The sequence below is a fragment of the Manis pentadactyla genome, chromosome 9 (assembly GCF_030020395.1).
Source record: "Manis pentadactyla isolate mManPen7 chromosome 9, mManPen7.hap1, whole genome shotgun sequence".
NCBI classification, from domain to species: Eukaryota; Metazoa; Chordata; class Mammalia; order Pholidota; family Manidae; genus Manis; species Manis pentadactyla.
Genome location: NC_080027.1, coordinates 6,605,731 through 6,619,538, shown reverse-complemented (window position 1 = coordinate 6,619,538; position 13,808 = coordinate 6,605,731). Strand labels below are relative to the sequence as shown.

Sequence of the window (13,808 nt, the reverse complement as noted above, 5' to 3'; positions counted from 1 at the left end):
AATACTTTTGGCTCCTCACCTCTGGCTCCTCACTCTCATGCCCAGAATACCGTCACTCTGCTGGGTGGGACGTGCAGGTCAGGGGCTATAATCCTAAATAAGCTTTCACCTCTTCTCTTGATTAAGCAACGTTGGCTTCTGCTTCTATGAAAGGTGGATTTCGCCCAGTCCCCAGCCCCCAGGGTTAACGTCCGAGGCTCAGAGCGAGGATCTGAAGTGTGGGCCCGATGGGGGAGCCCTCTGTCCACCTGAGGAGAGCAGAAAAAACACACTTTAAGGTCAGAATCAAGCTAGGAGTCCCACCCAGCGCGGCATCACACTGGCCTGAGAGCCTCAGTTTCCCCTCGAGCCTGGCGCTGCGGGTCCCGGCAAAGGCCCTCCTTGCCCACGCCCCCGAAACTGCAGGTCCTGGGCCCCGCCGCGAGGCTGAAGCTCCCCCTGCGCCCCTTGAGCCCTGCCCCGCCTCCCCCCACCTGCTATGGCACCTCCCACCAAGCACCCTCCCATACCCGCGCGCTCCGCCCATGTCTCCGCCCACCCCGCCGGGAGGCCCAGACTCCACCCACCTCCACGAGCTCCGCCCCGCCCCGTGTCCCGCCCGCTCTCCACCCGCCTCAGTGCGGCCCGCCCCCGCCGCGCATGCCCCGCCCCCGTCTGGCACCTCCCCGCCCGCCCGCGCCCCGCCCCCAGCATGGCCCCGCCCCTGAAACCCGCGCCCCGTCCCCAGCCTGGCCTCGCCCCGCCGACCAGCGCTCCGCCCCTGGCCCTGGCCCCGCCCCATCCACCCGCGCTCCGCCCCCGCCTGGCCCCGCCCCGCCCACCAGCGCCCCGCCCCTGGCACTGGCTCCGCCCCTCCCCAACGGTCGCCGGCTGCGCGCCTGAGGGGTCGCACAGCGCCCTCACCAGGCCCTCGCGTCCCCGCTCGCCGCTCGGAGGCCCCGGCGGCCCCAGGTGCGCCCCTCTGAGGAAGCCTGACTCGGCGACCGCTTCGCCCCTGAGACCCCAGCCGCCGTCGGGTCTCCCCGCGGCGCCCGGGTCTTGCCTTGGGTCTGCAGACGGGAAGGGGGCTGCGGACCCCCTAGGCATCCCCTTGGGGGCGGCAGAAGCCCTGTCCAGTCAGCCCTTGGGGTGGCGGGAGCCCCTGGTCAGAAGGTTGGGGTCGGCGGGACCCCTTAGCGGGTCGGGGTCGGCGGTGTCCCTGGTCAGCGGGTTGGGGTCGGCGGGACCCTCGGCCTGGGCCCGAGCCGGGCGGGCCACCAGCCTCACTGGCCGCGTCGTTGCAGGCGTACAGCTCCCTCCTCGCGCGGGGGGCAGGTCCTGTCGGTGGACATGGAGGAAGTGGACATGGAGGAGGCCCCTCTGGTGGGCGGGATGTCCAGCCCTGAGGATGAGATCGCGACGGAGATTTTCAGGGCAGGCAGTCCTTTTGCGTCTGAAAGCGTCGCCCTAATGGCCCCGGTGGTGGCGAAGGATGAGGAAGACGAGTTCCAGGTCTTCAAAGACGCCTACCTGGGCTCCGCTGACCCCGAAGGGCCGCTGCTGCACGCGTTCAACCCCCCGCTGAACGTGGACTGTGAGGGCGAAGTCCGGGTGGAGCTCCTGGCCGACGGGGACGAGATGGAGCACGAGGAGCTCCCGGGAGGGTACCCGGGTCTCCCCGGGCTCCACCCGCTGGAGGACGCAGTGCTGCCCGCCGCCCCGCAGCTGCCCGCCTACGATGAGCACTTCCTGTCCTCCCTGCTGACCCTCCACCGGAGCCCGGCCGTGGTGCCCCTGAGCGCCTGGGCCAGGGACGGAGCCGCCCACCCTGGTGTCCGGGTGATTCCAGTAAGAGCCGCAGTGTCCCTGTGCCCACCCCGAACAGATCAGATAGAGGTGTAAGACCAGATGTCCCCCTAAGCTTTTCCTGTGTCCGCAGCATCCCGGGGTTGGAGTCACTCATCCAAACAGGACACAACCCTTTGCGATCCGAGATGCACCTGCTCAGCCAAGCCCTTCTGCCTGGCGGTGACCTTGTCCTGGGTCCCTGTCGGTGGACAGGGACCTGAGCTAACCCTGCAGAGAGCACACAACGTAAGAGCGAAAGAGCTAGGAAAGTGTGTGTGCCCAGTCACTGCCATCACTGGTCTTAGGAAAGAAGCCCTGTTTTTGTCAGGTAGCTAGTATCCGTGGAAAAAAAAAGCCACGACTGAATTTTCAAGAGCTGGCACTTTACACTTTTGCCCTTTAGATTTTATAAGGGTTGTAATTTCACAGTAAGGACTCACAGCTAATATTTATGTTTACTGATCCTTTAAATCACATGCTAGACCTTCCCGCTGCTAGTAAGTGATTGTTCCTCGAGCATTGTAATAAAAATCAGAGCCTGCGTAAATCCCTGCTAATTCTCAGCTAACTGCCCTCTCTGCAACAGATAACCACTGGTAATTTTCTGTTTTGTTCTTGCTGAAACTAAACACAACAGTTAAAAAAAAAAAAAGATCCCAGGAAATGTGTGCTGCCTCCCCAAAAGGATCTTGTCTGGAAAGCCAGGTTACTCAGCCATTCAGTCATTCTAGTGAGTTATAAATCAAGCCTTTGTGGAACACTTTTGAGTTGGTATGGAGAAGGCTGATGCCTGGCTTTGTATATCGTGAGCCAGGGTAGTGGGGCTTGGATTTCTGCTTTTCTCGTGTCCTTTTACTGTAATCACTGCTCCTTAGTGTAAAAGAAAGACAGGGAGGAGAGGCTGGGGCCTCCGCCAGCCTCTCAGTTTGACTTAGAGGGAGTACAGAGTGCATCTAGGCCCACCAGCCTTCACCCAGAGCGGAGGTCTCCATCCAGATCTTTTTCACAAGGCTGGAAGTGTCAGGCACTCCATTTGGCTACCAGGCCAAACCTGTGTCTCAGCACGTTTTCCCTATTGGTCCCAGCTCAGCCTCCTCCTGTACATGGTGAACGCACATTCATCAGAACAGGAAGGGAACCAGCTCATGTTAAAATAGTAAAATTCTCTTTAATATAATCCATTTCTAACAATGTGGGTTTGACAAAATAAATGAGAGACTATTTGGATGATATTTCTTTGGTTTTTTGAATTTTTATTGGCTATTTTCCAATTCATTAATAAAATGAAAAAAGATATAGCATGGACATGTTTATAATTTAAACAGAGTGAAATTACCTTTCAGTAAATACTGAGGGTGAATTGCTAATTTCCTTTTTCTAGAAATTCATTCTCACATACTGACCTTTGTTTATATCTATTCTGTAAAAAAGGGATTTTATTGTAGTATAAGTAATTCAGATCTTAGTTGCATGGGGCTGAGGAATTGAGATATTTACTGCATAAATATTTGCTAGCTACAGGGAGATAAGTCAAATCTAAACTTTGATAACATGTACATGGCAACTTACCCAAAGCAGAAGAAAATTTTTTAATTTCTATATTTCTATAAAATGTGAGATATCTAAATAAAATTATAACTTGAAATATAGCTAAACTTACCTTTATCTTTTTAAAGGTTCATATGTAGTTGCTAGTCAGTTGTGCTAAGGAAATTGCCAGTCTGTGATTATTATTTGTTTTGGCCCCAGATTTTATTAAATCAGACAATCTCCAAGTTTGAGTCAATACCCACAGTTTAGATGGTAGCTATCTGTGCTGTCTTCAGAGTCCCCATCTTTTTTGAAGAACACTACAACTTGCCACCTGGCCTCTGGAGAACCCCCCTGTACTAACAGGCCGTCTGGGCAGGCAGAGGTCAAGGACGGATCGCAATGTCAAGTATGGGTTGACTGCTGTTTCCCAACCCTCCTCCCATTCTTACCAAATCTTACAAAGAATCATTCTGATTTTAAAGCACTCAAAGCTGATGGTAATTTTTTTAAACCATGGAAACTTTTTAGTTTTTTAAAATCATGTTGATTTTCAGCAATATCATTGGCATTTCTCCCTATTTTTGGTAATTTTGCTGGCGTGTCACTGAGTTGACAGTTGATGCAGATGATAGCTTAAAACCACAGCTGGCAGTTATTCCCAATCTTCACTGTTTCATATTAATTACTGTCCTACCATTCAATCAGGAGAGCTTGGCTATTTTATTATAAATATATTAACACATTTTAATACTATATGCAGTTATATTAAATTATAAATATTACTATGACTACACTAAAAGTTACATCATAAATATTACTGAAATGTCAGAAGGGATTTCAGCCAACTTGAGGAAAGTAAACAATCACCTAGAACATTTAACACAGCCGAAGGAGCCCACCCTAAGAAGGCTGACACAGGGTCAGCACTCGGGGGCCTCAAGGCTGGCAGCTCCTTCAGAGTGGGGGGCTGTCGAGCAGCTCAAGGGGCACCTGGCCCACCGGGGAGTCCTCTCCGTTACTGATACCGCATTTCTGAACCAGCACAATCCACATCGAATCACATCTCCACACTCTGTGGGCAAATGGTTTTGGTTCTCAGGTTCCTTGTTTGGCAGTGAGGTGGCTTGTGGCCCTGCCTGTTGCCCTGTAGGGATAATAATAGGCAGAGAGGCACTAGGCCAGAGCGGGTGCCTTACTTTAAAAATGGCCTTTCTGCAGAGAACTTTCTATTCTCTGTAAACTGTGAAACCCAGTGTCTGCTTTGTGATTTCTAAAATAATGGGTGCCTTTTCAGGTTGGAATGAAGGAAGCAAGTGGTGCTCCTCTGAGTAACGATCCTGAGGAAGGCACTTTCCAGAACCCTCCTGCCCAGGAGCCCTGTTTCAAGTTCCCGCCATCACAGGAAGCAGAGGACGCTTCTGGCTTCTCTCTCAAGAAAGACTCCGACCCGATGGTCAGTATGCCCAAGAAAATGTGTCTGACTGACATTATATTACATTTTGACCCTGAGTGTTACTGAGTCAACAGTAATAGTTACGTCCTTGTTTTTCATTCTGGTTACTTGTGAGTCAGCAGTTTGAGTTGTCTCATCTGTCAGAAGAGGGACGTCATTTATGCTGGATCTTAGCAAAGCACACAAAGATTAGGACGTTGCTGTATTGGTTGAGGGGGGTGACCCCAAGTCACATCAGTTGCTGCAGACCTGGGCTCGGCCCGGGGAGGGGCAGCCCTGAGCTGAGGGCTTCGGCATGTTGGTGGGCAGCAGAGCTGTGCTTCCATGGCTGCAGGGCAGAGGCTGCTCCCCTTCAATCCCATCTCCAAATTCCTAGTAACTCTAATGAGCACTAATGTGCTTACCTAATAAGATATGCAGTCAGTAACATCTGTGGTTCTTCATGTGATATTTTTGCACATTCATAATTTCATGAAATCCTTCTCTCAGCTCTGAAGGGTAGGCATTATTATTATTATTTTTTTTGGTATCATTAATATACAATTACATGAGCAACACTGTGGTTACTAGACTCCCCCCATTATCAAGTCCCCACCATATACCCCACTGCAGTCACTGTCCACCAGCGTAGTGAGATGCCATAGAGTCACTACATGTCTTCTCTGTGCTATACTGGTAGGCATTATTTTTATCTACATTTTATAGATAAGAAAACAGATTTGGCACATAGACTGCTTGTGAGTGGTGCATCTGGATTGGGGGTTCAGTGTGGTGACGACTGGGAAGGAGGGCAGCCAGGCAGTTAGGCCTGACGCATTCTCATGAGTCCAGAGGACCCTCGATCACCTTGCCCACAGCAGCTCTATGGTCTGAGAAGGGAGGTCTGGGCTCGAAGGCATGTATTTTGACTAGGAAATACTTGAAAATGAGCCTACAGGAACTCAGGCCTAGCTGTGGCCCTCGCCAGTACTCGCCCGTCTGTGGTTCTACTGAGGCCCTCCGGTTCTGAGAGCAGAGCTTTTCCAGGACACCTGGCCCACGTGAGCAGGATGAGGCTCCTCCAGTCACACCAGACTCCTGAGTGATGTGAGCACGGCCCAGGAGGGGCAGGGCACAGCCCCGCACTGCACCATAGGCAGGCCTAGAGAGCACACTCCGCTTTCTCCTGGTTTTGTGCACCTGTGTGTGTGTGGCTGTGACTTTATCCTCTAAATATAAATAAAATTCGAAGCGAACACAAATGCTGGCCTCTTACCCGTGTCAGGGCGGTCTGAAGGTCTGACCCCGTGATCAGCTCCTCATGAACACAGGCTCTATGTGTGTTATTTCGGTCACATTGATCCTTTGTGCTTATTTGGGTTTTCCTGTCTAGGAAACCCCAAAACAACCTAAAATAGAAGCTGTAGCTTCTCTGGGTATTCGTGGTTTTACCATCAGAACTAGAAGCTGTGTGCAGGCAGAAACCACGACGCCCCCTGGCCTTGGTCGTCGCTGTACCCGTGCGGCGGGGGCTCTGCCTGTGCTTTGTTTGGCTGATGTGGCTGCAGACGGACCCGCCCGGCTCACTGACGACTTACTTATGGTCGAATCCAGCCGGGTGACCTGCGAGTCTAGACAGGCCCAGGGAGATTGGTGTGGCTTCTTAGGGTTTTCCAGTTCTGGGCTTAATCTTTCTAAACTGAAGGAAATAAAACGAATGGACATTCAAAAAGTCCCATGTGCTAAATAATAACATATATGTATGGCAGGAAGGAGCAACCGTCATAAAACGGAAGATTATTCGAAGTCCATGACGAGCTGCAGAGAGTAAGGGGATCGGAGCTGGGTCAGCTGGCTGGGTCTGAACGGGGCAGGGCTGGGCAGATCAACAGACCCTCTCGGTCCCTGTGGGCAGTGGAGTGTGAGGACGGGTGAGGGAACCTGTGCCACACTCACCCGACCCTGGCCCTCGCCTCAGTGGTCGGCTACCTGTAGAGAAAGGCAGGAGCAGGAACCTCGGTGACACTGAGCACATCTCGCACAGTTCCTGGGGTGGAGGGAGGGTCTCCCCGCGGTGCCTCCAGGGAGCATTTTATTAGTAGAGTAAGAATGGAGAACTGATCTGTAGTTTGCCATTTGCCATTAAAACTTATATTCTTAATTAAAGCTGTTTTCTCAGATTTGAGTTGATATAGGTTAATATTACTGATCTTTTAAAAATGAAACCTGACCATTTTTCATTTTAGGTGATATATCAGTTGAAAGGGGGCATACAAATGTTGTGCATAGACAATTCTGGCACAGGAGAACTAAAAGCACTTCATTTGGTTCCTCAGTATCAAGACCAAAATAATTATCTACAGTCAGGTACAAAGTGAATTAATCAAAAAGTTATGTCATATGCATATCTAAGTTGGTAAGCGAATATGTTTGGCTTTGTATAATGAAACAGTGAAATAGGCAGTTAGGTTATTAAATAGGCAGTTTGGAAGACCTCACAGTCTATATTAGTGAATTAGGAAAACAAAAACAAATCTTTGTAGACTGATTGATGTACATTGTATTGACCGTCTCAGGTCCTTGGACAGCTGCCCCCAACCTCCGCTAGGGGCAGAGAGCTTTGTGACCACTTAGACTGACAAGTGGGTGCGCCTAGGGGTGCCTGTGTTGAAACATCAGCCTTACCCAGATTGGGTGGGGAGTTAACTATTCAGGTGTGGTGTAAATTATATACATGTTAATGTGAACATTTTAGTTTATGAGAACTATCACACTGCTTTAATCACCATGAGTTCTGAAATAACTACCAAATGCTGCTTTATCTGCCATTCATTTACTCAGAAACTTCTTTAAATTGGCACATATAATTGTAAATGGCCTGTAAGTACCTGATTATCCTCAAATGATTTAAGCATGATTACAAAAAAGATTTAATGCCATAGTTTTAGGATTATGTTTACAAATGTTACACACTAATTCTTGAAAACTGGACATTTCTATGTGGACTATATACATAATGGTATTATTCTAAATCTTGAGTCAGAATATTTCATTATCAGACCTTTTCTGATCTTGTCAATAAGTTGTTTTTACTGAAGTAATTGACATGCCATATCATATTAGTTTCATGTGTACAGTATACTGACTGGGCATTCGTAAGCATTGCGAACTGATCACTTTGTGTTCCCCGTGTTGTACATGCTAATAATTCATATCAATATTAAATCCAGGTGTAATCTCAGTGGGCCTTTGGTGTCCAGGGCAGAAAGAAAGAGTGACTCATATTCCACCCTGATAGTCTCTTTTCCCAGGGACAGATTAAATGCCTTCAAGACACGTACCTCCCTACAGGGCAGAAGCGGGGTTGGGGCTTTGGCCTCCGGAGGCCCTCTGCTGCACACCAGCTCTGGATTGTCTCGCTCTGTTCCCTGTAGGTCAGAGCTGCATTTGATCCTCTACACAGGCAGAGAGGGGTTCTTTCTTAATTCCCTTCCTTCTGGAACTTGACAAAATCTAATGCCTTTAGAGTCACAGGAGAAGGTTTATATAATGCTTTCAAAATGTATTTCCTTGTCATGTAATCCTACCCACCAGTCTCCTTTATTACCATGTGTACATATTAAATATCACTATAAAATAAATGCATCCTGTTACCGAAGTCTCACGGTGCCATCACTCAAAGGTTACATAAGCCTGGAGCAGGAAATGTGTTCAGCTGGCAGGTGATCGGGAGGCTAAGACACAGTTGTCCCTGCCCCTGGATTCACGAGCATGGCCGTTCACAGCGCCTGGTGTCTGAGGAATGTGTCTGATGGCCCCCTGAGGTGAAAGAATACCTGGGAGTTCCAGGAGTTAAGCAGCTTGTTCCAAACAGCCCAGTAAGTTAGTTCTACCTCCCAGAAAGCAGGTAACCATTTGAAAAAGAGAATCCGTGTAAATTGAAAGTAGTTCACATGGTGTCCAATAGATTTCACAGAATTCTGTGAAAATGTGACTCGTCAGTGGCCACCTGGCAAGTTTCCTGCAGCAACAGGGCACCTTGGCACAGCTTGGGAGCCCGGGCAGCAGCATGTCTTAGCATAGCTGACTGTCCCTGGGAGCCCCTGCTAAGCAGCTTATGACAAAGAAAAGGCATGTAATAGATTTTTAAAAAACATTAAAAAGAAACAAAAGACTTTATAGAATAAAATTCACAAATAGGATCAAGATAAGTTTAAGTGACTTTGCACATGATAAATCCATGGTACATGATCATTGTACTTTCTTCCTTGCTCAAGTGGAATAGAAATAGTCTATGCCGTCAATTAATTTTAATTGTCTTCCTCACAGATGTCCCTAAGCCAATGACTGCTTTAGCAGGAAGAGTTTTGCCAGTACCAGCAAAATTAAATCTCATTACACAAGTGAGTCATTATTTTAATAAACAAATACAATTGGGCATTATCATCTCTTGAAATTTCAATAGTCAAAGTTGAAATTACTCAGGAAATATAATTTATCCCCCATTTTAAAATCAACAGTGAGACGTTTACCAAACGCTGGCTGCCTGCACCACTGCTCAGACTGAGGGGAGCGGGGGAGCCCCGTGCCGACGCGGTGGGGCCGTCTCCAGCCTCCAGACCTTTGACCCGCCACATCTGCCAAAGCTGCCCTTTGTGGTTCTGCCGCCCATCAGCATATACCACCTGCTCGGTCTAGAATATCCCTCACTGTCTTCAGTGTTGTGGAAATGCTTTCAAGATTACACCATCATAGGCATATATTAAATATAATTATGAGACAGATATCCTTTTTCCCTAAGTCTTGATATAAAATGTCACCTCCTCAGAAGGGGCTTCTATAGCTCCCCAGTGTAGACAGCCAGCCACTGCCCCAGCACCTGCCTGGTTCTCTGCACAGCACTGTCTCTGTCTTGTGGTTTTTGGTTTGTCTTTTTGCATCCATCCACAGGAGCGCAAAGTTCCTAGGAGTAGAAATTTTGTTGAGTCTTGTTTGTGTCTGGAACAAAGCCTGGCACATATAGGGCATTTGTATAGGGTGACCCTCAGTAGGGCGGATGCTGGTCTGAGCACTTGGAATACATTAGTGAGTTGATAGTACACGGACCCCTGAAACAAAACACACGGCTGTACCCTCCTCCTGCAGCCTGTGTTTCAGTGTGGGGAACAGACAATAAGCAAATCTGATAATAAGTAAATTATATTGTGTGCAAGGAGAGCAGAGGGTGGGCACTGAGGATGAGGGTTCTGTGGGGAAGAAGACAGTTGCAAGTTTAAACAGGGTGGCCACAGGTGGCTCCGTTCAGAAGGTGACACCTGAGCGAAGTCTTGAAAGAGAGGAGGGGTGAGCCATGTGGATATCATGTGGAAGGACATTCCAAGCAGGGGAACAGCGCGGCACAGGGTCACTCGGGGTTTGCAGGCTGCAAGGAGGTGAGTGGGGCTCAGATGGCGTGAGCGAGAGGAAAGGAGCGGGGACTGGTGTGTGACAAGGGAAGGACTGGGCTTTCCTGCCTGAAAGGGGGCCACAGTGAAGGTGCCGACTGAGGACAGCTGCTCAAGTAATGCCTGCGAGAGGTGAGGGTGCTCGGACCAGCTGGGGGCAGTCAGGTAGCGAGAAATCGCTTGTCGGCATCCTTGGGAGGCTGAAGCAACAGGGTTTGCTGACGGGCTGTGGGCTATAAAGGAGGGGAGGATGCCCCCAAGATCCTCAGCCTGAGCAAATGGAAAGATGGAGTCTCATCAAGAGAGAAGAGAGAGCGCAGGCTTCGTGAGGGAGACGAGGGGCTCCATGTGGGGTTACCTTTGAGAGATCTCTCAGACACCCCTGTGCCGCGGTGTGCAGAAGTCAGGTACACAAGCCTCGGGTCCAGAGCAGCAAGCCTGGCAGAGGGATGAAGCTGCAGCGTGCGGCGAGGAGGAGAGCGCTGAGGAACCACTTGTCAGGAGGGCAGACAGTGTTGTCAGTCAGTCAGGCGCCCGCCGCGGGGTCGCTCGCCCTCCTGCCTCTGGGCCTCGTATGCGCCGTCGCGGCCCCCCCCCCCCCCCCGGAAGACTTGCCCTGCGCCTGCTCTCCCACCTGTGCCGGCGGACCAGCAGCGCCCCGGAGACCGCAGCCTCCTCCCTTTCGCCTCTCCTGCTCCCACAGCTGTGTTGACCCTGGGCCCCATGTTGGCGCCCCTGACCTCCTGTCCAGTGTGGACCTTGGGGCGATCATTCTAACAATGTATTTGCTGCATCCGTCCCTGGGACCCCGTGCTTCCTTGCCAAACCCCTAATTCTGTATATCTTTAATGCTTTACTACTCACAGAGGGGTGCATGGACCACAGTGCGGCCATCCCCCTCCTGCTCTGCGAGAAGTGCAGGATCTCAGGCCCCACTCCAGACTCACCAGCCCAGAATCTGCATTTTACCAAAATCCACGTGATGTGAGGGCAAAGTACCACCTTAGAGTTCACTGAGGCCGACACTGCCGAAGAAGCTTCATGGTTCTGGTATGAAGCTGACCTAGATTTACTGCCCATGAAGAACTTAGAAGAAGACCTCTTTCTCTGCTTTACTTTGGGGCTAAATAAGCAAAGGGGAAAAGATAATTGTACCTGGCTTATGCAAAGAATCGCCTCAGGCTTGAGAACCCTAAAATCCTTTCTCCAAAAGGACGCAAAACTCCGGGCGGCCATTGGCAACGTCCTTGGCGCGTCGGTGTCTGGGTGACTGTGGGAGAAACAGCTTCAGTGCCTGTGAGCACTTCCTGCCTGTGGATCCAAAGCCCCCCAGCTCTCGCCAGGCTAGACGGTAGAGGGGGACCCAGGGGGCTTCGCAAGGAAGGAGGTGGGCTCCCTGGACTTTCTTGGTGACTTCAAGCCCCGACAAGGTGATGACACACGATTTAAAAAGAGGCAGAGGAAGAAAATGAGGATGAACACAATGTGTGGTTTCCCAAGACTATATTTCTTAAATGAAACTTATTTTTAAATTTCAACTTTTCAGAGGAGGGACAAGGATAAGATATTTAACTGTGATATATACAAATAATCTCAAAACCTGAATTTATTCAATACTTTTTCTTCAAACTTCTGAGAAGAAGAAAATTGGGTCAGTGCTGGTCCTGCCCACCCACCTCCCTTTCCTTGGGGACACCCCTGTGAGGTGTGCTGATGAAAATACAAATATATAAATATGTAATATAAATAAACATAACAAAATAAGTGGGAGCTGAGAAAGGAAAGGACTTGGATAATGCAGAGATTGTGATTTTGCTTTTGAACCTGTTAAAACTGAGTAGATGAAAGAGTAACAGTCACCAATAGAGACTTCGGTCACCAATAGAGACTTCAGTGCCGACACCGATCATTATACTGAGAATACAAAGAACATTTCTAGTTTACAGAAATTTTTAATTGGATCTATTTCACAATTTGTAGTTCATAAAAATGAAAAAGATGTCCCTTACAATTTCCCTGGCCAGCTGACCACTGTGTGCACGGCTTGCCGGCCTGTCAGCTCCTGGCCCTGCGTCCAAAGCCCCATTTCCTGCTCTGCCCACACAGCCGAGGCTCCCTCGCCCCAGGCCCCCAGCAGGTCCGCAGGGAGCTGGGGCTGGGCTCCCCCTCTGCTGCTGAAAAGCCGGGGCTGGAGCCCACCCAGGTGTTAGCAGGATCATGGTGCTAATAAGGCCTGGACGTTGTTTTAACGTGATTGTGATGTAAACCGCTGAAGAAAAATAATCATTTTTATCTGTATCTAGGAGCTGACTAGGTGGAACTTTTAAAACATACACTAATTCAAAATATTCTTGCTCTTGACTTTATGCAGCTTGATAATGGAACCTTACGACCCACAGTCAGTGGGTCCACCCTCCCCCGAGGGTCAGCTCTTCCAGGACCACCAAGAATGACTTTGGCCAGGTAAGGATTAAAAGCAACCATCATTTACATTAATGTGAGAGTTTCAGAGGCTCTTGCGTACATTTGTGATTTTCCTCTAAGTCATAAAATTAGCTTTACCTGCAAAGCTTCACGACTTCTAAAGAAATGTACTTCACATGAAGCAGGACCACTGACACTGTTGCGTGCGTGTCTGGTGTGTTGCTGGAAAAGCTGGTCTCCATTTCTTGCACTCTGTCCACTGTCCTGTGCCAGTGTTTGGCAGCCTGCTGCCATCCGTAACGCTGTCTTGCTTTCACCTGTTTTAAGCTGAGCTGCTCCATTTCTTTTCTGCTGTCATCAGTGCAAGTGATGGTGCGGCGGTCACTTAACACCCACAGTGGGCCTAGAGTGCCTTTTAGGCTGCCTCTGCCTGCTCCCTTCCCCACCCGGCCAGCTCAGGTCCAGGCGCAGGTGCCAAGGCACACGGTCCCCAGGTGGACGTGGGCTGCACTTACCTGGGACCTCGTCTTGCCATTTTAAAGTCGTGTCTACAATCATAACTAAACTAATCAAGCTGGTTGAAACTCTTTGTCGAGTTAACATCCATGTGCTAACTAACGGTGGACGGGCCAGCTCTTTCCAGTCACTGCGCCCTTTCGTCTGTTGTGGGGATCAATCTATCCCTGCCTCTCTGGGGTTTGGACACATGATCTAATGCCGCTGCACATCCCAGGGTCTGAAAGAAATCAGGTCAAGCACCTTCTGGAACGTAGACGGTGGCCGCTGGTGCCGTCCAGGCTCCTGTGGGCGCGGCTTCCCCGTGGCGCTGGTAAGTGCACAAATTGTTTGGGGACAGTCTGGCAGGCCAGAAGCAGCTGGGGTAGAGTTCTGGAGGCTTGCAGGAATTCAGGTGCCACGTCACCCCTGCCTGGCACCATGCTCGCTGCTACAGCCTCAGTGCTTGCGGCTGGGCTGGTTGTAACACTGCCCTGTCGGCAAATGACTTTCAGTTAATTTAATGGACTGTCCTAGTCATTCTCCCTGCTTCACTGTCTTGGTGAGATGCATCAGAGAGGATGTGGTTGTGATCATTGTAATTGGTCCTATTGTCATGGCTCTTCACATTTCTGGGCAAAACAAAACTGTGT

The 13,808-nt window shown here is 49.9% G+C and overlaps 1 protein-coding gene across 2 annotated transcripts; it reads left to right on the top strand.

Annotated features, from left to right (window-relative positions):
* The first annotated feature begins 857 nt into the window (after positions 1-857).
* On the top strand, positions 858-12,713 carry TESMIN (testis expressed metallothionein like protein). Of its 2 annotated transcripts, XM_036875889.2 has the most exons (4): positions 858-951; positions 1,284-1,827; positions 4,655-4,813; positions 12,608-12,713. In XM_036875889.2, exons 2-4 carry the CDS (start codon positions 1,330-1,332, stop codon positions 12,701-12,703), a joined length of 753 nt encoding a protein of 250 aa, XP_036731784.2. In that variant the 5' UTR covers positions 858-951; positions 1,284-1,329; the 3' UTR covers positions 12,704-12,713. The 2 variants fall into 2 exon arrangements, with proteins under 2 accessions (XP_036731784.2, XP_057362670.1); XM_057506687.1 differs by having other exon boundaries at positions 865-1,818.
* Positions 12,714-13,808: the final 1,095 nt, after the last annotated feature.